Source organism: Dama dama, chromosome X (assembly GCF_033118175.1).
Source record: "Dama dama isolate Ldn47 chromosome X, ASM3311817v1, whole genome shotgun sequence".
Lineage (NCBI taxonomy): Eukaryota > Metazoa > Chordata > Mammalia > Artiodactyla > Cervidae > Dama > Dama dama.
In genome coordinates, this window is record NC_083714.1 from 104,358,673 (window position 1) to 104,381,912 (window position 23,240).

At 42.7% G+C, this 23,240-nt stretch overlaps 1 protein-coding gene across 1 annotated transcript; it reads right to left on the bottom strand.

Annotated features, from left to right (window-relative positions):
- Positions 1-21,630: 21,630 nt before the first annotated feature.
- LOC133052794 (Y-box-binding protein 3-like) lies at positions 21,631-22,710 on the bottom strand. The gene has a single exon (XM_061137638.1). The coding sequence runs from the start codon at positions 22,708-22,710 to the stop codon at positions 21,631-21,633; it is 1,080 nt and encodes a 359-aa protein (XP_060993621.1).
- Positions 22,711-23,240: the final 530 nt, after the last annotated feature.

Below are 23,240 nucleotides of genomic sequence, written 5' to 3' on the forward strand. Positions count from 1 at the left end.
AAACTAACAGATATATTTGAAAACAAGAATGTATATGGAATAACAACTGGAGCGTAAAATCAAACTCCAATAGCAATGAATAATGGCAACAATAAAGGCAGAACAATCATTGAATGTGGGTGTGGGACTTAGGTGTGGAAGGGTTTAGGTAGGGCTATGGTCCTGCTTCAGGACCTCTGACCAAAAGGCCCTGTGTGATGATGAGGGACAGGGCCTGTGTTCAGCCTCAGGCATCGGGGGTACAGAGGGTCAAGCTCAGGGTCCCAAGAGGCTCCCTGGGGCCCAGTGGGCAGGGAAACACTATATATGGGTTCCTTGATCCTCTGAACCCTGAGGGAACCTCCCCCAATCTGCTTAATTCTTCCTCCTTCCCCTACCCTGTCACAACTGCAGGACCTATGTGGGCAAAGGGGTCCTTTAGGGTGGAGGTGGCCTCAGAGGGTGGAACAGTGTGGGGGTGGAGGTCATGGCCTGGGGCCTCAGGAGAATCCCCAGGGCTGAGTGTGCAGAACACCAGGAGCTTCCCCACATTGATCCTCCAACGTGGACACGACTTAGCGACTGAACAACCACCACCACCACCACCACCACCACCTGGCCTGGTCTGAATACTCCTCCTACTGGCTCCATCATGCTTCCAGTACCCACGTGAGTGGAGGGGGCCCTGGACTGTGGAAGACCAGGTCCTGAGCCTCAGCAGGCTCCCTGGGAATGATGGGTAGGTGGGAATACCAATTATGTTCCCCTCAGTCCTCTGACATCCAAGAGTCCTTCTTCTTCTCCGCCAATCTCCTGGAGACAAGCGGCGTACCTCTCCATGTGCCTAAACTGCTACCCTTCCCTCCCCCAGCCACCCCTTAATTGTGCTGGTCCTGTCCAACCTCCACTTCTCCTCCTCCCCCGTGCTCCCTCCCATGTCCTGCCTGGTTGTTGGAAGTCCCCCACCAGTGTCTGGTGAGTTTCCTAGGTGTTGGGAGATTCAGACTTCGTGTTTTGCCTCTCTGCCATCTTAGCTCCACCCCAGTGAGTTTTTCAATACCCCCAAATTTGTAAGTGCATTCCCTTACGCCATAATTTTTGGGGTCACATTTGATTGTTTCAGACCCAGGCAAGTAGGAAGTACATGTGAGAATTTTGTAGGTTAAAACTTTAAAAGAAATGTATTGGGGAGGAAGAAGTTAACATTGTGCTCCCGATTAATTATGTGAATTCTGTTCTCCTCAGTCTCTCCTTTCACAATGTTGACTGACCTCTCCCTCAAAACAAACAAACAAAAAACCAGAATGTAACCAATGCCCATCAGGGCCCTGTGGGGTTTCAAGGCACAGAGGCCTCTTTGTCCCCCACTTATTGTAGGTAAGACTCCAACCTCCATGGTCTTCCCAGAGTTCCAATTAACAGATTTGAACAGTTGCTAATCCAGTGAGGAGCAGCCAGCACCGGAGGCAAGATCAAAGGTACCAGAGAAGTTCATCAGATTAGGAGAGTGGACCACCTAATCCCTGCACACATCCTAATCTTGTCAATAATCCTGCCCTTTTGAAACTTTGCAGAGGGCAGAGGAATGCAAGATTGTAACTGTTTTGATCCTTGTCACATATCCCTGCTTGATATATAACCTCTCCCTATTCACAAGGGCATGCTGGTGCATGCTCAGCCACTCAGTCATTTCCGACTCTTTGTGGCCCCATGGACTGCAGACCCCATAGACTGCCAGACTCCTCTGTCCATGGATTTTTCCAGGCAGGAATACTGGAGAGGGTTACCACTCCCGCCTCCAGAGGATCTTCAAATCTAGGGATTGAACTCACATCTCCTACATCTCCTGGATTGTCAGCAGACTCTTTACCACTGAGCCACCTGGGAAGTCCATTCAATAGGGAGAGGGGCACTGGTCTTAAGACACTAGTCTACTGTGTTCCCTCTTTTCCTAGCACAGAAAAAGCCACTCTTTCTCCTCCATAACTCTGTCTCCCTGTGTCTGTTTGGCATTGGAGCACAGAGAGCCAAGATTTTGGCAACAAATTTAGGGTCTCATCCAGGCTCGGCTCTTGGGCAGGCAGCACTGCAGGGCCCTTCAGCTTGGCCAGACACAGGGACTTCTCTACACAGCAGCCTCCTCTCAGAGAGTGGAGGGTTGGAAGAGTTTTCTGAGACCAGATCACCAGGGTTCTCCTGCTGTAGGGACATTCCCTGATCATACCCAACCCACCCTCTAGGCCATAGAACTCTGAGGCTGCAGTGGACACTAGGCGAGAGGTTGCCGTAGAAGATTTCACAGCTTTCTTTGCCTTGAGGACACTTTTTTGTTTTTTTCCTTTCTTTGCACTGGCCTGAACTTCTACTCTGAGAAGACATTAACTTTTGGAGGATCAGAAAGAGAGTCTATGCTATGTTGTGACACACCCACCAGCAATTTGGTAAGTCTCCTGGAGTGCATACCAGGGCCTCTCTGACCTTGCCTATTTAGGGGAACTTCAGTTCCAATTTGGGGACTTCTCCCAGTGAAGGGCAACTCCATTTGTAAGGCACGCTTTGGACAAAATCACAGGTCTAGGGGGATTGGAAAGTCACGTTTGGGGGCAATTATGCCATTTGGCTTTTGACTTCTGGGCATCTCCTTGCCATCTGCTTCTTTGGGGGGGAGTGTGACTTCTGGTTGGTGAGGTTTTGGTGTGGTTTGGTTGCTTGGTTACTTTGGTTTGAGCCTGCAGATTGGTTTGAGTGTACACAGATCTGGTACAAACTGCTTGAACTAAAATGGGAATCGATCCCTCCAAGGTTCCATCCACCACCTGGGAAACCCTTTGGAAAAATTTTAAATGACCAGTTGATCTATAGCTATGTGCATGCACGCGTGCTAAGTCGCTTCAGTCGTGTTTGGTTCTTTGCAACCCCATGGACAGTAGAACACTAGGCTCCTCTGTCCATGGGATTCTCCAGGCAAGAATACTGGAGTGGGTTGCCATGGCCTCCTCTAGGGGGGTCTTCCCAATTCAGGGGTTGAAGCTGTGTCCCCTGTGTCTCCTGCATTGTGAGCAAATTCTTTACCAGTGAACCACCAGGGAAGCCCTATGGCTATGACGCAAGGCAACAACAACAACAACAACAACAAAACACCTAATAATGAGTCTCTTGCAGTTAGATCTTTATTGCCGCAGGATGAGAAAATAGACTGAAGTTCCTTTATGTCCAGGGCTCTTCACCTACAATCAACAATCTAGGGCTGATCAAACTAGGGCCCCCACCTCCTCAGAGGGACGATCACTAGTTGGGACTAGTCTGCTCTTGTTATAAGGGCCAAGTTGAGGACTAACTGGTCTAAATTTTGTTTATGAAAACATGGCTGCAGAAAAAGATGATGTTTTTTGTTTTACTGTGTGGACACAGTATTCTTTAGACACTAGAGAAACTGAGTTAAAACATTTTTTGACATTGTCATACTAGGAGAAGATGTTTTTCTCTCCTTGTGCCTTGAGACCATGGCTCTCAGAGACATTTATCTAGACCATCTCTAATTCCTGAAACTGAGGGGGAAAATGTAGTACAAGAAGCCTTTTTTTTTTTTTTTTTCATATTCCAACTGTTGTTTATAAACTGTTGTTTTATACTCTGATATCTGAGTCGTGACTAAGTTTGGAAAACAAGGCTATGAGATCTTTTGTCGTGTCTGTTTGGATATAAGTACGTTTCAGTATGTGTCTTTGTCTCTGGATATTGATTCTGAGATTAATTTTTAAATGAGCTCTATTTAGTTGCCTTAAATAAAGGTAAGCACTTAGAAATTGAACAATTCTAAGTGCAAGTGAAATTAGGCTAAATGAAGTTAGGGCTCATGTGAACTAGGAGATATTCAGTATCAAAGTAGTACTTGGTTGGTATTAATGTTTTTTGTTGTTGTATGTGTGTTGTTACTTACAAAATGTCTTTGGTAATTATTAATAACAGGACAGGGCTCACATGTGACAACACCAGGGAAATCCTTCCCTATTGCTTCAGGCTCTGCCTGTGGTGGAAATTGGTTGGGATTTTGCCTTTGGGATTATCCTTGTTATGGGTAAGCTTTGTTCCATCTTGTAGCCAAACCCCACCCCAGGGTATTTCTCTCCCCTGTGTCCAGGCCCTCAAAGAAAAAGTGGGAAGTTGGCCATAGCTTTTTGAACACAAGAGAAAAAATGTGAGATTTCTGGTTTGGCATTTATGTAAAAGTTAACTTGTAAATGAATTATTTTATTTGACTTGAAATTAAGCACTTACAAATTAAATCTGAATATATAGAAAATTGGCCAAGATAAATTTTAGGACCCGTGATCTGGGAAATATTCTGTACTGAGTTGATATCTGCTATTAAACTTGTTGGTTTGATTAATATAGACATGTCCTTAGAGTTATCAATGTTAAGTATAATATTTCTGTTGTACCTAGGTTTACTAGAAGTCAAATTAGACCTTATTCCATCTGTTATAGATTTATCAACAAGAAAAGTAACTCAGTCTTAAAAGAAAATTTAAGGAAAGTAAAATGTGTGCTGTCAAAACTGGCAAATTGGCACTCACCTCTCAACTACAAATTGGCACTTGCCAAGAGCATTTTCCAGAGACTGAACAACAACAGAAAGGGAATTTTCCATCTGCCTCTGCAGAGATTGAACCCTGTGCTGCAGCGGTTGACCTTCAACATTTCCCTCCTGGGGCACTCTGATGGAACAGGTCTTTAGATAGTTAGATATTTTCAGGAACTGATTTCATGATTCCAATTTTTGCATCTCCTCATATCTAGCAAACACTAAATCCCTTCATGGAGACATCGGCTCCTTGACTAGCAGAAAACCTTTTGTAAAGTAAGTTCTTGATTGCATTGGACTCCATCTTCACCAACATCTTATATATTGACTCTTTGGAGCAGTCTCTTAGAGCTTTGTGAGGTCCTGGCTCCCAGGCTGCAGTCCTCATTTTGCCCCCAAATAAAATTTAACTTGCAACTCTCAATTTGTACATCTTTCTAGTCAACAGTTGTGACAACTGACGAAGCAACCCAGGATGGACTTCCTTCCTTCACCTGAACTCCTTGAGTTACCACAGCTTTGGTACCAGCAGCAGCCCATTGCACTCATCTGCCTCCTCGGGGAGTGCAGACGAATTTGGGTCTCTGCTAGTTCTCAAATCTCCCATATTGGCTGAGATTCTCAGTTTTGCTTGCCAGTGGAGCAGGTTACCAGCCCCCTCCCAGTTTGAAAGATACTGGGGTGGGGGGTGAAATATCTGGAGCATACCCACTCATGGTCTAGACACTGAGTGGGGCTCAGTGGAAAGATACTGGGAAATTCCCAACCAATCAAAAGATACTGGGTGAGGGCCTGGCTGAAAGATGCCCAGGGGGATACCCACGCAGTAGCAAGGTTCTTGGGGTGGAGTGGGGGGGGGGGGGGAAGTCGGGGACTCGTTTTAAAACTATCGAGGAATACCCAGGGCTCGGCTGAAAGATACTGAGGTTGCTCCATTGTAGGGGCCTAAGTGGTTAGGTAAGATGCTGATTTGACACTTTTCCTCATTTTGATTGCCTTTATAGAATGTCTTGGGACAAAATAAGAAAAATACACAAGAGCTTTGCTCTGAAGAAAAGGGAAAAGATTCCTCCTGGATGGTTACAGTTTTCTCAGGTGACTGAGAAATTGACTGGAGTGGTGGAGCCCTAGTTCTCATGCTATGCACTGATCTCATAGGGAAATCCACTCATTAATTAAAAGACTTACTCCTCTGGGGATTGCATTATGAATTGATCATTCAGTGACCTGAGCAGCCACAGTGGTCTTAGATTGCTGGAAGCAGAATCCAAAACATATAAGAGGAGCTGAAATGACTCTGGGGTGACTCCTGGAGGAGTTGAGCTCACAAGCAGTGAAAGAGGAATCCATATTCATTTGCAGAGCTGAAGAATGAACTTTGCACACACACAAACACTCACGGTAGCAAGCAAACAGGATTTATTTCAGAGAGAAATAATACAAAGCTTTCAACATAGAATCTGAGGTGGGGGGGGGGTGGTGAAGTGACCTGAAGAGTTGGAACTTATGGCAGTTTATATCCTCACTACCATTGATTTGTCCACTTTTGATTGGTTCTTACTTTTAACATATGCCATTTCTAACCAATCAGCTTAAGGGTCACAATATTTAATTTGACATCTTTAAGGCTTCTTTTGATCTTTGGATTGTAAGTTTTCTTAGACGTCAAGTTGCTATCCCATAACCTTTTCTCATGTCTCCCAGCCATTTTACAGTGGGCCAGATGTATGGGCTAAAGATTAATGGTCACCTGTTGTTTTTCCTTCAGGCATATCGAACAGAAGTTAATTACTACCCTTTCCTGGATCTGAGTGCTGATAATTTATCAGACGAAGGACACATTCCACTGATAGCCAGGAATTCAGAACAAAGGGTATAGTTTCAGTTTAATAGAGTGGGATGTTTATGAAACCAGGAGGTCTCAGAGTTCCTACACTCACTAACAATTTCTACCTCAATCCTCCCCCCACCCCCTCTGGAGATGGAGATGCTAACTGCCAATGGGGAAATGGGAGACGACCACTCTGGCTTCTTTGAGCTGGACAGGGGCATCGATAGGGGATGGCAGTTAGGTCTCCACACGTGGGATGTTCTAGTGGACCTTGATATATCATCTTTGGCTCCATTTCCATAACCATTACCATCTGAAGCTTCTATGGGAGACATTGCAGAGCAAGAAAGATGATTTAAAATACAAGGGCCAAAAAGTAATAAGAGTAAAACAAGAGGATCAGAGGTCTCCACCAGGTGGAGGTTGACATCAAATTCAGTAAGGTGGTCCCAAAAGGAAGAGTGGGGCCAGTCATCGCATGGACTTGACTTTATAGATCCTGGACTTTTCTTGAATAATCCTTTCAATCCTTCCAAAGGGGTGCATTGATATTCTGAATACTGTGAACTCTCCTCTGGGGATGCTGGATGACCTTCTTGATTCTCTCCTGAAGGATTCCAAGTTTTTATCCATGTGTGATGAATCTGGGCGCCAATACCTGTAACCTTCACAGTGGTGGGTGAAGAAAGCATAACAGAGTAGGGCCCTTCCCATATGGGAGTTAATGTGGGGCTATTGCTACGAATAGCCTTTACTAACACCGTATCTCCAGGATTATATGGAGACCTTTCACTTTCCTTATACTGTGATATTCCATTATCTAAGGATTGTAGTTGTTTTTGGAAAGAACCTAAACTGTTGTTGTTCAGTCACTCAGGCATGTCTGACTCTTTGCAATCCTGTGGGCTGCAGCATGCCAGGCTTCCCTGTCCTTCACCATCTCCCAGGACTGGCTCAAACTCATGTCCATTGAGTCGGTGGTGCCATCCCATCATCTCATCCTCTTTCGGGCCCTTTGCCTCCTGCCTTCCATCTTTCACAGCATCAGGGTCTTTTCCAAAAAGTCGGCTCTTCACATCAGGGGGCCACGTATTGGAATTTCAGATCAGCATCAGTCCCTCCAACGAAGATTCAGAGTTTATTTCCTTTGGGATTGACTGGTTTGATCTCCTTGCACTCCAAGGGACTCGCAAGAGTCTTCTCCAGCACCACAGTTCAAGCACATCAGTTCTTTGGCACTCAGACTTCTTTATGGTCCAATCCTCACATCCATACATGACTATTGGAAAATCATAGCTTTGACTATACAGACCTTTGTTGGCAAAGTAATGTCCCTGCTTTTTAAAATGCTGTCTAGGTATGTCAGACCTTTTCTTCCAAGCAGCAAGTGGCTTTTAATTTCATGGCCGCATCCCCATCTGCAGTGATTTTGGAGTCCAAGAAAATAAAACCTGTCACTGTTTCCATTTTTTTCCCATCTATTTTCCAACAAGTGATGGGACCACATGCTGTGATCTTCGTTTTTTGAATGTTAAGTTTTAAGCTAGCTTTTTACTCTCCTCTTTCACTTTCATCAAGAGGCTCTTTATTGCCTCTCTGCTTTCTGCCATATGGGTGGTGTCATCTGTATATCTGAGGTTATGGATATTTCTCCTGACAACCTTGATTCCAGCTTGTGCTTTGGCCAGCATGGCATTTTGCCTGACGTACTCTGCATGTAAGTTGAAGAAGCAGGGTGACTTTGACGTACTCCTTTCCCAATGTGGAACCAATCCATTGTTGCATGTCCGGTTCTAACTGCTGCTCCTTGACCTGCACACAGGTTTCACAGGAGGCAGGTAAGCTGGTCTGGTAGTCCCATCTCTTTAAGAGTTTTAAACACAGTCTAAGGCTTTAGCATAGTCAATGGAGCAGAAGTAGATGTTTTCCTGGAATTCTCTTGCTTTAACTCTGATCCAACGGATGTTAGCAATTTGATCTCTGGTTCTCCTGCCTTTTCTAAATGCAGCTTGAGCATCTGGAAGTTCCCAGTTCATGTATTGTAGAAGCCTAGCTTGGAGAATTCTGAACTTTGCTTTGCTAGCATGTGAAATGAGTGCAATTGTGCAGTAGTTTGAACATTCCTTGGCATTGCCCTTCTATGGGATTGGAATGAAAAATGACCTTTTCCAGCCCTGAGGCCACCGCTGAGTTTTCTAAATTTCCTGGCATATTGAGTGCAGCACCTTTCACAGCATCATCTGTTAGGATTTGAAATAGCTTAGCTGGAATTCCATCACCTCCCCTAGCTTTTTTCATAGTACTGCTTCTTAAGTCCCACTTGACTTCACACTCCAAGATATCTGGCTCTAGATGAGTGATCACACCATCGTGGTTATCTGGGTCATTTAGATCATTTTTGTGTAGTTCTTCCGTGTATTCTTGCCACCTCTTCCTAATATATTTCTGCTTCTGTTAGTTCCAAACCATTTATGTCCTTTCTTGTGCCTGTCTTTGCATTAAATTTTCCCTTGGTATCCTTAATTTCTTGAAGAGATCTCTAGTCTTTCCCATTCTATTGTTTTCTTCTGTCTCCTTGCATTGATCACTGAGGAAGGCTTTCTTATCTCTCTTTGCTGTTCTTTGGAACTTTGCATTCAGATGGGTATATCTTTCCTTTTTCTCCTTTGCCTTTCACTTCTTTTCTCAGCTATTTGTAAGGCCTCCCCAGACAACCATTTTGCCTTGTTGCATTTCTTTTTTCTTGCATTTCTTTTTCTTCCTTGATCACTGCCTCATGTACAATGTCATGAAACCTCCGTCCATAGTTCTTCAGGCACTCTGTCTATCAGATCTAATCCCTTGAATATATTTGTCACTTTCGCTGTATCATCAGTAAGGGATTTGATTTAGGTCATACTTGAATGGCCTAGTGGTTTTCACTACTTTCTTCAATTTAAGTCTGAATTTTGCAATAAGGCATTCATGATCTGAGCCAGTCAGCTCATGATCTAAATTAGTGACGTGTTGTGTTGGTTCAGCTGTTTGTTTGTTTGTTTTAACCTAGCAGTAAATAATTTTTGAGATCCTGCTTTAGGTTCTCCTTTCTCTGTAAAGAGCTGCCATCTGTAAACATAGTTGCATCTGGATATTCTAATGGTTTATCTTTTAAGTCCTCACTTGCCGAGCAATTTAAAACTGGGACTTGATGACAGTCCTGCTCTGCTTTTTGTTAATCTAATGATTTAGGAATGAATGTAGCCGGGTTTCAAGTTGAGCAAGTTTTTAGCTGAATTATGGGCCCTTATAAGAGCAGGGATTGGTGTCTGAGAAGCCTATTGTCTGATATCCACAAACCTCCCTTGAAGTTCAAAATTCCAGAAATAGCATGTGAAGTATAGACCACCATATCTCGGCCTATAATTAATTTAGCAGCCTCAGGAATTGATAGGTTTACTGAGGCCACTATCTGTAGACAATGTGGCCATCCTTGAGCTACAGGATCAAGTTCTTCTCTCAAATAATCAACAGGTTGTTGTGAGTTTCCTTTGGGTTGTGTTAGGACTCCCAGTGCTATTCTTGATCTCTCTGTTATAAAAAGATTAAACTGGTCTCCTGTAGGCAGACTGAGAGCAGGGGCCTGACGAAGAGCCTGTTGTAAAGTTTTAAACACATATATTTCTTCAGGTTCCCATTGTAATATCTGTTTTCCTGATTGTCGAGTCTCTTTTAATAAGTTATATAGAGGTCAAGCCAGCTCTCCATATCCAGGAATCCAAATTTTTTGGCAGTAGCCAGTTACACCAAGGAAACCACAGAGTTGTCTAATAGTACTAGGGCAAAGATGTTGTAAGATGGTCTTTATTCTTTCCTTCCCTAAGGCTCAAGTTCCATGTGAAAGTTTGAGTCCTATTTAACTCCCTGTTGGCATATCTGAGCTTTAGATTTTGACATTTTGCAAACACATTGGGCTAGATAATTAAGAGGATTACAGGTAGCTTGGTCACACAGTTCCTTTGTGTCAGAACAAAGGAAAATATCATCTACATATTGGATAGTTCTTATAGGCTCTGGTGCCCTAAAGGTAGTTAGGTCTTAAGCTAAAGCCCGTCCAAACAAGTGGACTGTCGCTGAATCCTTGAAGCAACGTTGTCCAAATTGGGTAGAGGAACCAGATGGCTCCTCAAAAGCAAACAAGAATTGTGAACTTTGGGCTCAGTCAGTCAGTTCAGTCACTCAGTCGTGTCCGACTATTTGCGACCCCATGAATCGCAGCACGCCAGGCCTCCCTGTCCATCACCAACTCCCAGAGTTTACCCAAACTCATGTCCATCGACTCAGTGATGCCATCCAGACATCTCATCCTCTGTCGTCCCCTTCTCCTCCTGACCCCAATCCCTCCCAGCATCAGGGTCTTTTCCAATGAGTCAACTCTTCGCATGAGGTGGCCAAAGTATTGGAGTTTCAGCTTCAGCATCAGTCCTTCCAATGAACACCCAGGACTCATCTCCTTTAGGATGGACTGGTCGGATCTCCTTGCAGTCCAAGGAACTCTCAAGAGTCTTCTCCAACACCACAGTTCAAAAGCATCATTTTTCAGTGCTCAGCTTTCTTCACAGTCCAACTCTCACATCCATACATGACCCCTGGAAAAACCACAGCCTTGACTAGACGGACCTTTGTTGGAAAAGTAATGTCTCTGCTTTTTAATATGCTGTCTAGGTTGGTCATAACTTTCCTTCTAAGGAGTAAGCGTGAGGAATACAAAAGAAGACATCCTTTAAATCTAATACAGTAAACCAGGCTGCCGTTTCTGTGATCTAGGAAAGTAAAGTATAGGGGTTAAGCAGCACAAGATGTAATGGAAATACAGCTTCATTCTCTGTTGGGTGCCATTCTCTGTTGGGTTTTTGTACTCCTAGAAGAGGTGTGTGTGTTACAAGGGCTGTCGCATTTAACTAAGAGCCCCTGTTCTTTGAGATTTTTAATTAAGGGAATGAGTCCCTGTCATGCCTCTGGTTTTAGGGGATATTGTTTTTGATGGGGAAATGTATTAGGACTTTTAAGAGTTATCTGTGTTGGCTGAGCAGAGACAGCTCTTCCTGTCTTTCCTCCAGTTGTCCAACCTCGGGGTTAATATTTATTTTTTTTTCAGGGTACACATAAGTTTTCTATGGATTCATGTCAACGTATGGCAAACCCACTACAATATTGTAAAGTAATTAGCCTCTAATTAAAATAAATAAATTTATACTAAAAAATAAATTAAAAAGAATAAAAAAAGTTTTCTGAGGATTCCAATTTCATATGGATTGAAGCTTGCATCTTAGATAGTATATCTCTTCCCAGGATGGGAGTTGGTCTTTCTGGTATCATCAGGAAGGCATGGGAAAATAGAATGGAATCCCATCCACAGCTCAAGGGTTCTGTAGAGAATTTTGTAATAGACTTCCCAAAGCTATGAGACCTCTTGCTGTGCTTATTGCATTTATCCATGTCTCAGTATGTATCCTTGATTTTGGATAATATTGCTGATTGCTGAGATTAGTTTGTAATCTAATTGGCCTCAAGAAATGTAAACCCTTAAGAAATCAACAATTCTAAATACAAGAGAAATTAACCTAAATGAATTTTAGGTTCATATGAACTGGGGAATTTTCAGCATTAAATTAATACCTAGTATTTATTTTTGTTTGTTGATCTTACAAGAATCATTAAAATTAAGCAGAATAATTTTGTTGAGCCTAGGTTTAATATAAGTTAATATGTCCATTACAAGTTTCTCAGAAAAGAAAGTAACTTCAGTAAAGAAACCTCTAGGGAAAGAAGAATGTAAAGAAGTTAGGAGCTATTGGATAAACTCTATTAAGAATAATTATGCTTTAGGAATGTCTGTCTAAAATAATCCCTCTAGATTTTGGTAACCAGAATTCCTGGGCTTGTGGCCAACTAAGTGATGAAAGTTTATTGAATACCTAAGTCATTTCCAAATAAAATAAGATTCTAAACACTGATTTCTGAAAACTAACTTCCTCTTACAGAGAGTCAAGTGGGCCTTAGGAAGCATCACTGCAAAGAAAGCTAGTGGAGATGATGGAATTCCAGTTGAGCTATTCAAATCCTCAAAGATGTTACTCTGTAAGACTTTATTTTCTTGGCCTCCAAAATCAGTGCAGGCGGTGACTGCAGCCATGAAATCAAAAGACCCTTGCTCGTTGGGAGAAAAGCTATGACACCTAGACAGCATATTAAAAAGCAGAGACATTACTTTTCCAACAAAAGTCCGTCTAGCCAAAGCTATCGTTTTTCCAGTAGTCATGTATGGATGTGAGAGTTGGACTATAAAGAAAGCGGAAGAGGAAATGGACATACAGGTATGAGAAATAAAGACAGTCAGAAACTAGATAAACATAAAATAATTAGAAAAAAGGCACAGTAGAGTTAAAATTAGAAAGCTTTTAAATATAAAGAGAAACTTCTTAAAGGCAGCAAGAAAAAAAGAATGGAACTCTCATAAGAATATCAGTTATTTTTTCACCAGAAACCTTTCAGGCCAGAAAGAAGTGATATGATGTGATATATTACAAGCAATTAAAGGAAAAAATTAAAACCAAGAATACTCAGCAAGGCTACTATTCAAATTTGAAGAACATATCAATAGTTTTATAGACCAGCATAGATTAAGGGTTCAGCACCACTAAACTGGGCTTAAAAAAGTAATAAATTGTCTTCCCTGAGGGGAAAAGAAAAGGCCACAACTAGAAATGTAAAAACTACAAAATGAAAAGTACTACTGGGAAACACCAATATATACTAAAGGTAGTAAACCATCCACTTAAAAAAGTTAGTATAAAGTTTAAAATACAAATGTAGTAAAATTATCAAAGTTCATATGACATGTAGTATTATCACTGCAGCTTTGTAATAGTGTTTAAAGTCAGGCACATATGGTTGCCAGGAGGGAGAATGGGGGAAGTAACAGGGAGTTTGGGATAGACATGTACACATGTCTATATTTAAAATGTATAACCAACAAGAACCTACTGTATAGCACATGAAACTCTGCTCAGTATTATGTGGCAATATGGACAGGTGGAAACTTTGAAAGAGAATGGATACACGTCCCTTTGCTATTCACCTGAAACTACCACAAAGTTGGTAATCAGCTAGACATGAATACAAAATAAAAGGTTTAAAAAAATAAAAAATAAAATAAAGAGGTCTGGGGACATTATACCTAAAACTTTGTTCTTTTATCTCAAGAACACATTGGTATTTTATGTATTTTGTGGTTACAGATGAATTTTAAAATTGTTTGTGTCTGTTCTGTGAAAGATACCATGGGTAAATCTATAAATTACTTTGGGAAATATGGCCATGCTATGAATAAGAACTCTCCCTATCTAGGAGCAATGAGATAACTTTCTTTTTTGTGTCATTTCAGAAGTTTGAATTTTCTTGATTTCTCCAGTGATCCACTGATTGTGTAAATTAGTCTTTACCCTCCATGAGGTTAGGATTTTCATAGTTTTTCCTCATATTTGATTTTTACTCACATGTTGTTATGGTGAGAATGGATGTTTAATAAGGGTTCAATCCTTTTAACACTATTCTGTAACTTAGCATGTGATCTATCCAGGAGAAAAGACCAAGTACACCTTAGAGAAATGTGTGTTCTTAAATGGAATATTTTATATACATTTATTAAGTCTATATGTTATGTCTGTATGTCAGTCGCTCAGACGTGTCTGACTCTTTGCGACCCCATGGAATGTATCCTGTCAGGTTGCTCTCTCCAGGCAAGAATACTGGAGTGGGTTAGAATTCCCTTCTCCAGGGGATCTTCCTGACTCAGGGATTGAACCTGGGTCTCCCACATTGCAGGCAGATTCTTTACCATCTGAGCCACAGGGAAGCCCTATATAGTAATGCTTGAAGATAACCATACAATATGATGAAACTAGAAATCAATTATTAAAAAATTGATCACATTCTAGGTCACAAAGAAGCCTCAGGAAATTTAAGAAACTTTTAATCATACAAACATCTTTTCTGACCACAAAGCTATGAGTTTAGAAATCAACTACAAAAAAAAAAAAAAGCTGGAAAAAATCCAACACAAACACATGGAGGCTAAAAATATGTTACCAAACTACAGCAGACAGATCACTGAATAAAAGAGGAAGTTAAATGATACCTAGAGACAAGTGAAAATGAAAGCAAGAAGACCAAAACCTGAGGGACATAGCAGAAACACTTCTAATAGGGAAGTTTATAGTGACACAAATTTACCTCAGGAGACAAAAGGATCTCACATAAACAACCAAGCCTTACACCTAAAGCTCAATTAGAGAAATAAACAAACAAAACCCAAAGATAGTAGAAAAAAAGAAATCATAAGAATCAGAGAAGAAATAGATGAAATAGAAACTTAAAAAGAAAGAAAGAAACCAGTAAACAAGGTCAATAACACTAAAACAGTTGGTTCTTTGAAATCATAAATAAAATTGATGAACATTTATTTATAGATAGTCAGACACATCAAGAAAAATGGGAGATGGCTGAAATCAATAAAATCAGAAGTGGAAAGGAAAAGTTACAATCAAAACTACAAAATCCAAAAGATCATAAGAGACTACAATGAGCACCTATAAGGTGCTACCTTATAGCACCTATAAGGAGCACCTACACCTATAAAGTGGACAATATAGAAAAGGTGGACAAATTCTTAGAAAGTTACAATCTCCCAAGACTGAACCAGGAAGAAATAGAAAATAAAAACACACCAATTACCAATACTGAAACTGAATTTAAAAACTCCAAACAAAGGCCCAGGCTTCCAAGGTGAATTCCATCACGTCTTCAGAGAAGATTTGACACTGATCCATCTGAAATCATTCCAAAATAATGCAGAAGAAGAAATCCTCAACAAAATACCAACCAGCCAAATCCAATAATGCATTAAAAAGATCACACATCATGATCAAGTAAGATTTTTCCCAGGGATGCAAGGAATTTTAAATATCCACAAATCAATCAATGTGATACACCATAGTAACAAACTGAAGAACAAACACCAAATGATTATCTCAATAGATGCGAAAGAAGTTTTCAACAAAATTCAATACCATTTATGATCAGAAACTCTCCAGAATGTGGGCACAGAGGGAACCTACATGATGAAGGACATAAAAGACAATTAAACAACAACCATCACTCTCAAGAGTGAAAAACTGAAAGTATTTCCTCTAAGATCAGAAGCAAGATAGGGATGGCCTCACTCACCACTATTGTTTGACATAGTTTTGGAAATCTATCCATGGAAATCAGAGAAGAAAAACAAATTAAATGAATCAAAATTGGGGGGAAAAAAGAAGGAAAGTTGCCACTGTTCACAGATGTCATGATATTAACCATAAAAATTCATGAAAATGCTACTAGAGCTTAGCACCGAATTGGGTAAATTTGCAGGATATAAAAATCTTGTGCACACTTATACACTAACAATGAAAGAGAAATGAAGGAATCTCACTTACCATCACATAAAGAACAATAAAATGCATAAGAACAAACATACCTAAGGAGGCAAAAGATCCTTACTCAGAAAACTATAAGGACTGATAAACAGAATCAAAGATGACACAAACCGATGGAGAGATATACTATGTTTTAGATTGGATGAATCAATATTGGGAAAATGACAATATGTTCCAAAGCAATCAACAGATATGATGCAATCTCTATCAAATTACCAATGGCATTTTTCATAGAAATAGAAAAAAACATTACAAATTATATGGAAGCAAAAAAGACTTTGAACAGCCAAAGAAAACTTTAGAAAGAAAAACGGAACTGAGTCAGGCTCCCTAACTTCACAAAGCTGCAGTAATCAAAACAGTATAGTACCGGCACTAAAACAGAAATACAGACCATGTGAACACAATAGAAATCCCAGAGATAAACCCAGTCGCCTATATAAACAACCTCAGCTATGCAGATAATACCCCTCTAATAGAAGACAGTGAAGAGGAACTAAAGAGCTTCATGATGAGGGTGAACGATGAAGGTGAAAAACCTGGCTTAAATCTCAACATTCAAAAAAATGGCATATAGAAGGGGAAAAAGTGGAAGCAGTGAGATTTATTTTCTTGGACACCAAAAGTACTGTGGAAGGTGACTACAGCAAGGAAATTAAAAGATACAAGATGCAAAAAGCAACTCATTAGAAAAGACCCTAATGCTATGAAAGATTGAAGGCAGGAGGAGAAGGGGGACAACAGAGGATGGGATGGTTGGATGTCATTGATGACCCAATGGACATGAGTTTGAGCAAACTCTGGGAGATGGTGAAGGGCAGGGAAGCAGGGCATGCTGTAGTCCATCTTTTTCATTATGATGCAATTCCTCGTGCCTGGTAGAGTGCCTGACACAAGTGGGTGCTCAAATATTCTCTGAATTAAGAATCTCTATTGTTTCTGTGTGAATGAATTTGCATATATAGCCATAATGAATGATTGAATATTCACTCTCCAAATACATTAGGCTAGCTTATAATGTGGTGTACAATACCTCAGCATTAAAATGAGAAAACTATATTTGGATCTTGCTTAATCCGTAAAATGACATTTAAAAATATGGTAGCTTTTCATTCTCATATCCCTGCTGAGGTGGCCTGTGTCTAGGGTAGGGTCGGGTCTCTGCCTCCCAAGGATGCCAGGGGTTTCCTCGCGGAGTGAGGGGAGAAGGAATCTGCCATGTCCGTGGGAGTGGCCTCTCCTGCCTCCGATGTTTCCATCATGGCTTTCCTTTGTATTTATTTTTATTTTTTGTCTGGCTATTGATTGTGAAAACTGATAAACATCTTGTACTATTCTGATGGATGTGAGAGTTGAACTATAAAGAAGCCTGAGCACCAAAGAATGGATGCTTCCCAACTGTGGTGCTGGAGAAGACTATTGAGAGTCACTTGGACAGCAAGGGAGATTAAACCAGTTAATCCTACAGGAAATCAGCTCTAAATATCCATTGGAAGGACCGAGGCTGCAGCTGAAGCTCCAATATTTTGGCCACGTGATGCTAAGGGCTGACTCATTGGAAAAGAACATGATGCTAGCAAAGATTGAGGGCAGGAAAAGAAGGGGGATACAAAGGATAAGATGATTGGATGTCATCATTGACACAATGGAAAAACTCTGGGAGATAGTAAAGGACAGGAAAGCCTGGTGTGCTGCAGCCCATGGGGTCGCAAAGAGTCAAACCTGACTGAACAACAACAATGCCTAACTCCTGGTTGTTGTTCAGGGGTTCAGTCATGTGTGAATTTCTACGATCCCATGGACTGCAGCACACCAGGCTTCAGTGTCCTTCACTGTCTCCCAGAATTTGCTCAAACTCATGTCCACTGAGTCGGTGATACCATCCAACCATTTCATCCTCTGTTGTCCCCTTCTCTTGTCTTGCATCTTTGCCAGTATCAGAGTGTTTCTCAAGGAGTCGGCTTTTGGCATACAGTTGGCCAAAATATTGCAGCTTCAGTATCAGACCTTCCAGTGAATATTCAAGGATGATGTCTTTTAACATTGACTGGTTTAATCTCCCTGCAGTCAAGTGGACTCTCAAGAGTCTTTTCCAACACCACAGCTCAAAACATCAGTTTTTTCCTGCTCAGGCTTCCCTATGGACAAACTCTCACTTCCAAACATGACTGCTGAAAAATTCATAGCTTTTACTATACGGACTTTTGTTCACAAAGTGATGTCTCTGCTTTTTATTACGCTGTCTAGGTTTGTCAAAACTTTTCTTCCAAGGAGCAAGCGTATTTCAGCTTCATGGCTGCAGTCACTGCCTACAGAGATTTTGGAGCCCAAGAAAATAAAGACTGCCACTGCTTCCCTTGTTCTTCCATCATTTGTCATAAAGTGATGGGGCCAGGTGCCATGATCTTAGTTTTTAGAATATTGAGTTTTATGCCAGCTTCTTCATGCTCCTCTTTCACCTTCATCAAGAGGCTCTTTGGATCCTCTTCGCTTTCTGCCATCAGGGTGGTGTCATCTGCACATCAGTGGTTATGGATATCTCACCCAGGAATATTGAGCCCAGCTTGTACTGCATCCAGCACAGCATTTTGCATGGTATAACCTGCATAGAAGTTGAAAGAGCAAAGTGACAACATACAACCCTGAACTACTCCTTTCCCAATGTTGAGTCAGTCCATTCTTCCATGCCCGGTTCTAACTGCTGCATTTTGACCTGCATACAGGTCTCTCATGAGGAAGGTGAGCTGGTGTGCTATTCCTGTCTCTTTAAGAATTTTCCACAGTTTGGTGTGATCCACATGGTCAAAGGCTTTAGTATAGTCAATGAAACAGAAGTAGAGGTTTTCCTGGAATTTTTCTCAATCCTGGAGCAGTTGGAAATCAGCAGAATATTCCTGCTGCCAGTTAAAGATAGTCACCCCTAGTTATGCATGAATAACTCTGTGACAAGCCTCTGTATCCTTCAGTTCTCCCCTGCTCCACCCTCAGACAGCAATCACCAGGTCAACTTCTGTTAATGGATCCTGTCAGGCAACTTTTTGGGCAGGGAAAATACACAATTCCTTAGTCTGGTCCTTTATGTCCTCCATTACCCCAAAGTGAAGCCTCCAGGTCCAGGCTGACCCATCCACAGCCTCACTCAGCACGAAGAAGCCTATGAACTCAAGCCTGTACCTACAGATGACATTTCCCTGCCCTGTGTCCATGTCTGTTACTTGGCATAAAGAGAGATCCTGGACGCACCTGAGTTCGTTCCTAATCCAAGCAGGTTTAATCTCACTTCAAATCTTCCCCTATTCTCACTTGGCGCTATGCATCAGTATAAATTCTTATGCTTGGTCATTTTTGGTGCCCTCTGCTAGTCTCTGATGATGAAGGCAATGGCACCCTACTCAAATATTCTTGCCTGGAAAATCCCATGGATGGAGGAGCCTGGTAGGCTGCGGTCCATGGGGTCGGTAAGAGTCGGACACAACTTAGCAAGTTCACTTTCACTTTTCACTTTCATGCATTGGAGAAGGAAATGGCAACCCACTCCAGTGTTCTTGCCTGGAGAATCCCAGGAACGGGGGAGCCTAGTAGGCTGCTATCTATGGGGTCTCACAGAGTCGGACACGACTGAAGTGTCTTAGCAGCAGCAGCAGCTAGTCTCTGAAAACATTAGTTGGTATCCTGGGAAGTGCACTGGGCTAGGAGTCTGGATGGACAACTTCTAGCTCTATGTTGACATGATTTTATCAAAGCGGAGTTTGGCAGTGATTGCTAGGTAGAATTTTAAATTCAAGTGTCTGCCTCATCTGTGTTTCCTCTCACATCCTGTGCTAACTACCCCAGAGCCCTCACTCCATGGTATAGCCACTATCAGTTTTCTCTCAGGTTTCTCTCCACTAGGTTGTGGGCTCTTTGAGATAAGGGGCCATCTTCTTCCTTATGATGTGATTCCTAGTGCCTGGCAGAGTGTCTGGCACAGGAGAGCACTCAAATATTCTCTGAATGAAGGATCTCTACTGTTCCTGTGTGAATGGATTTGGACATATAGCCATAATGAGTGATTGAATACTCCCTCATCAAAAATATTAGGCTAGCTTTCAATGTGGTGTAAAATTCCTCAGCATGAAAATGAGAAGTGTTTGGATCTTGCTACTTATAATCTGTAACATGAGGTTTTAAAGACCTCTGTTGGTTTTAAGTATCTATGGCTCATTTCCCCCACCTCCAAACCCAACACCTGCCTCCCATCCAGCAACTCCACCACATGTTCAAGTAAAGACCAGCATAGGAATGACACTCCCAGAGTTTCTCTGTTTGATGGGATTGAGTTGGGCTGTACTGCACCTGCTCAGCCTTCCAGGAATCTTCCACAGGCCCCCTGGAAGAACTCAACCAGGAAGCACAGATGAAGACTATGGACTACATGCTTCTCTTCAGCTCCAGGGATGCTTCCCTGCTCACAACAAAAATTACATTTGCTTCCTTTCTTTCTGTCCTTTCAGGTTCACTCCACAGATTTATCGAGATATCATCTAAGTTTAAGATGTACAATGTGATAATTTTCATACAGGTATATGTTGTAAAACCTTTCCCACAATAAGATTAAGGAACACATCCTTCCCCTCACATAATTAGCATTTTCTTGCTGTTCTAGCAGTGATAACATTAATGATCTACTCTCATAGCAACTTTCAAGTATACAAGAGAGTGTTGTTAACCATAGTCTCCATGCTGTATCTTAGGTCCTCGTAACTTACTCATTTTACAACTCAAAGTCTGTACCCTTGGATGAGCAACTCCTCATTGTCCACCACCCCCAGCCACCCATGACCATTTTGTTTTTTATATTTCAATGGTATTAGATTGAGTTGCTTAAAGAAAAGAAATTTCAAAAGAGGCAAATTCTGATTCCAGAGAGACACAATTTTGTTTTGTTTTGTTTTGTTTTTACTGGTTATGTTTGAGCAAAACAGAGTATTAGCTAAGGAGTAAGTGTGGGTAGTTGGGCCCCACCCTCCCGACTTATTGCTCTAATTACAGGGCAGGGGAAGAGGATGGAAATGAAAGAGATCAGGATACATCTTTCTTCATGCATTGTTCCCCTGTAGAACACCCTGAGACATTCACCTGTTAAGTCCAGAATTAGTCTTAAATTCATGACTTGTGAAGAGATCAATATGTATGACCTTTGCTAAAACTCATTCAAAATTAAATAAATAAATAGACTGTAAGGACTGTCAATACAATTTTGGGCTAGTAGGCTTTAAAAAAAAATCAGACAACAGTGATAAGAGATAAAGGCAACAGGAAATGTTTTATTGCAAAAATACCAGCCAGGTGAGCAATGTGACATCATCTTCAGTTTCAAAAAATCTTCATTTTTTTTTTTTTTTGTTAAAAATAAAACAGTTTTTTAACGTTACTTCACCTAATTCACCTGGGGATGCAGAATAATAGGTGTGGTCCTGGTCAGACCATTAAAGATATAGGTTCAGAAGTGTGTGTTTCTGTGTGTGTGAGTGTGTGTAGGGAAACTACCAAGGCAGATGGTATGAGGGAATTTGGAATTATATAGACCTCGTAATTTATCTTCTCACCTTGGTTAAAGGGCATGTATCTTTTTCAGGCCTAAATCTAACAATCTGTGTGCATATTTGGACTGAGTTCTTCAATGGGACATCACCTGTAGCTTAGGGCAGGGAGTTCCCGGGGAGCGAGCCGAGCTGTGACTAGGCCCGGGCGGCAGAGGGCGCATCCATGACCAAGGGATTCTCCTTCTCAGGGTTGTCGTTCTTCTTGGCCACAGCGACAGAAGCAGATGTTTCAGTGGGGCTCTTCCTGATCTTGCCCTCTCCTCCGTCGGAATCCTGTCCCTGGGCACCAGGCACTTGCTGCTGGCAGCGGCACGGGTTATTGGGATGGCAGGATCCATAGCATGGAGGGGGCCTCTGTGGAGGATTGCTGCTGGCTTCATGCCCGCTCTCGCTGTGCTCTGCCTCGAGCTCCTCCGAGATGCCTGGTGAGTGTCTTGGACCATGAGTGGTGCCTCGGCCCCTAGGGCGACTCAGCAGGTAGCTGTGGCCCCGACCCCGCCGAGTATGCCCCTCCTGTCTTGTGGTGGGGGCGGACTCAGGCTGCCAGTTGGACCCAGGACCGCTGGTGGTAGCCAGGATCGATGGGTGGCTGGTCACAAATTGGGCCTTGTGGGAGGGTGGGAAACACCTCAGTCGTTGGTCTTGGGATTGGCCAGGCGGAGGGCGTCTGAAGCCCTCGGCCACGGTGAAGCCTTCGCTGCTGCCCTCGGGTTCACCAGCCTCTCCCTCCGCGCTCTTGGGACCTCGCGGGGGCGGCTCATGGCGGTGGATGCTGAAGCCCTGGCGGATGTTGGTGCGGTGGGCAGTGTAGCGGCTTCCCTTCAGTGGCGCGCCAGCTGGCCCGGTCACGTTAGCGGCCTCAGTGCCCCGCTCTCCCAGCACCACGTCAAACTCCACCGTCTCACCGTTGTCCATGCTGCCTTGGTACTTGCGGGAGTTTTTCAGGATGATGGCTGTATGGTGAACAAACACATCTTCTTGGGTATCGTGCCTGCTGATGAAGCCATACCCATTCTTCTCCGTAAACCACACAACAGAGCCTAGGACCCTCTTAGCGATGACCTTCTTAGGCGCCTTTCCCTTGGTGCCCCCGGCGGTGGCCTTGGGGACTGTATCCCCGCTGAGGTGGCCTGTGTCTAGGGCTAGGGTCGGGTCTCTGCCTCCCAAGGATGCCAGGGGTTTCCTCGCGGAGTGAGGGGAGAAGGAATCGGCCATGTCCGTGGGGGTGGCCTCTCCTGCCTCACTCCTCAGGTCGTCTTTGCTTTTATTTCTCCAAGAATGGGATGGAAATTTGTCCCTCTGAGGTTGGAAGGGTGGGAGGGTCTCGGGCTGGAGGCAGGAGCCTCTCTCTGGGAGGTTTGTCGGTTAGGGCCAAGGAATCTCTGGATTTAGTCCCAGAGTCTTGGAGAGGCCTGTGGCATCTCCTGGGACTGCAGGGATGTGGACCAAACAATGGTTGCCATGGTGATGGTGAGATCTCAAGGGGTGGGGGCGGGGTGAGTCCTTGACGTAGATTGAGCTGGGTGACAGGGCAAATGCACTCTGCCCCAGCCTTCTGCCACCACATCATAGTACCTCCTGCTTCATGGTGGAGAAGGAGGCACACTTGAAGCTCTATGGAAGGGCCTTGAGCACCCTCTTGCTTGCTTGAGTGGATGTGAGGAGAGGACCCACGTTCCACCCCTCTTCCTTGGTTGGGGAGATTAACAGCTTTCTAAGGGCACTCACTCAATATTCTCTCACAA

Coding starts and splice junctions, on each gene's coding strand:
- LOC133052794 (XM_061137638.1), bottom strand. CDS start 22,710: ATGGCCGATTCCTTCTCCCCTCACTCCGCGAGGAAACCCCTGGCATCC.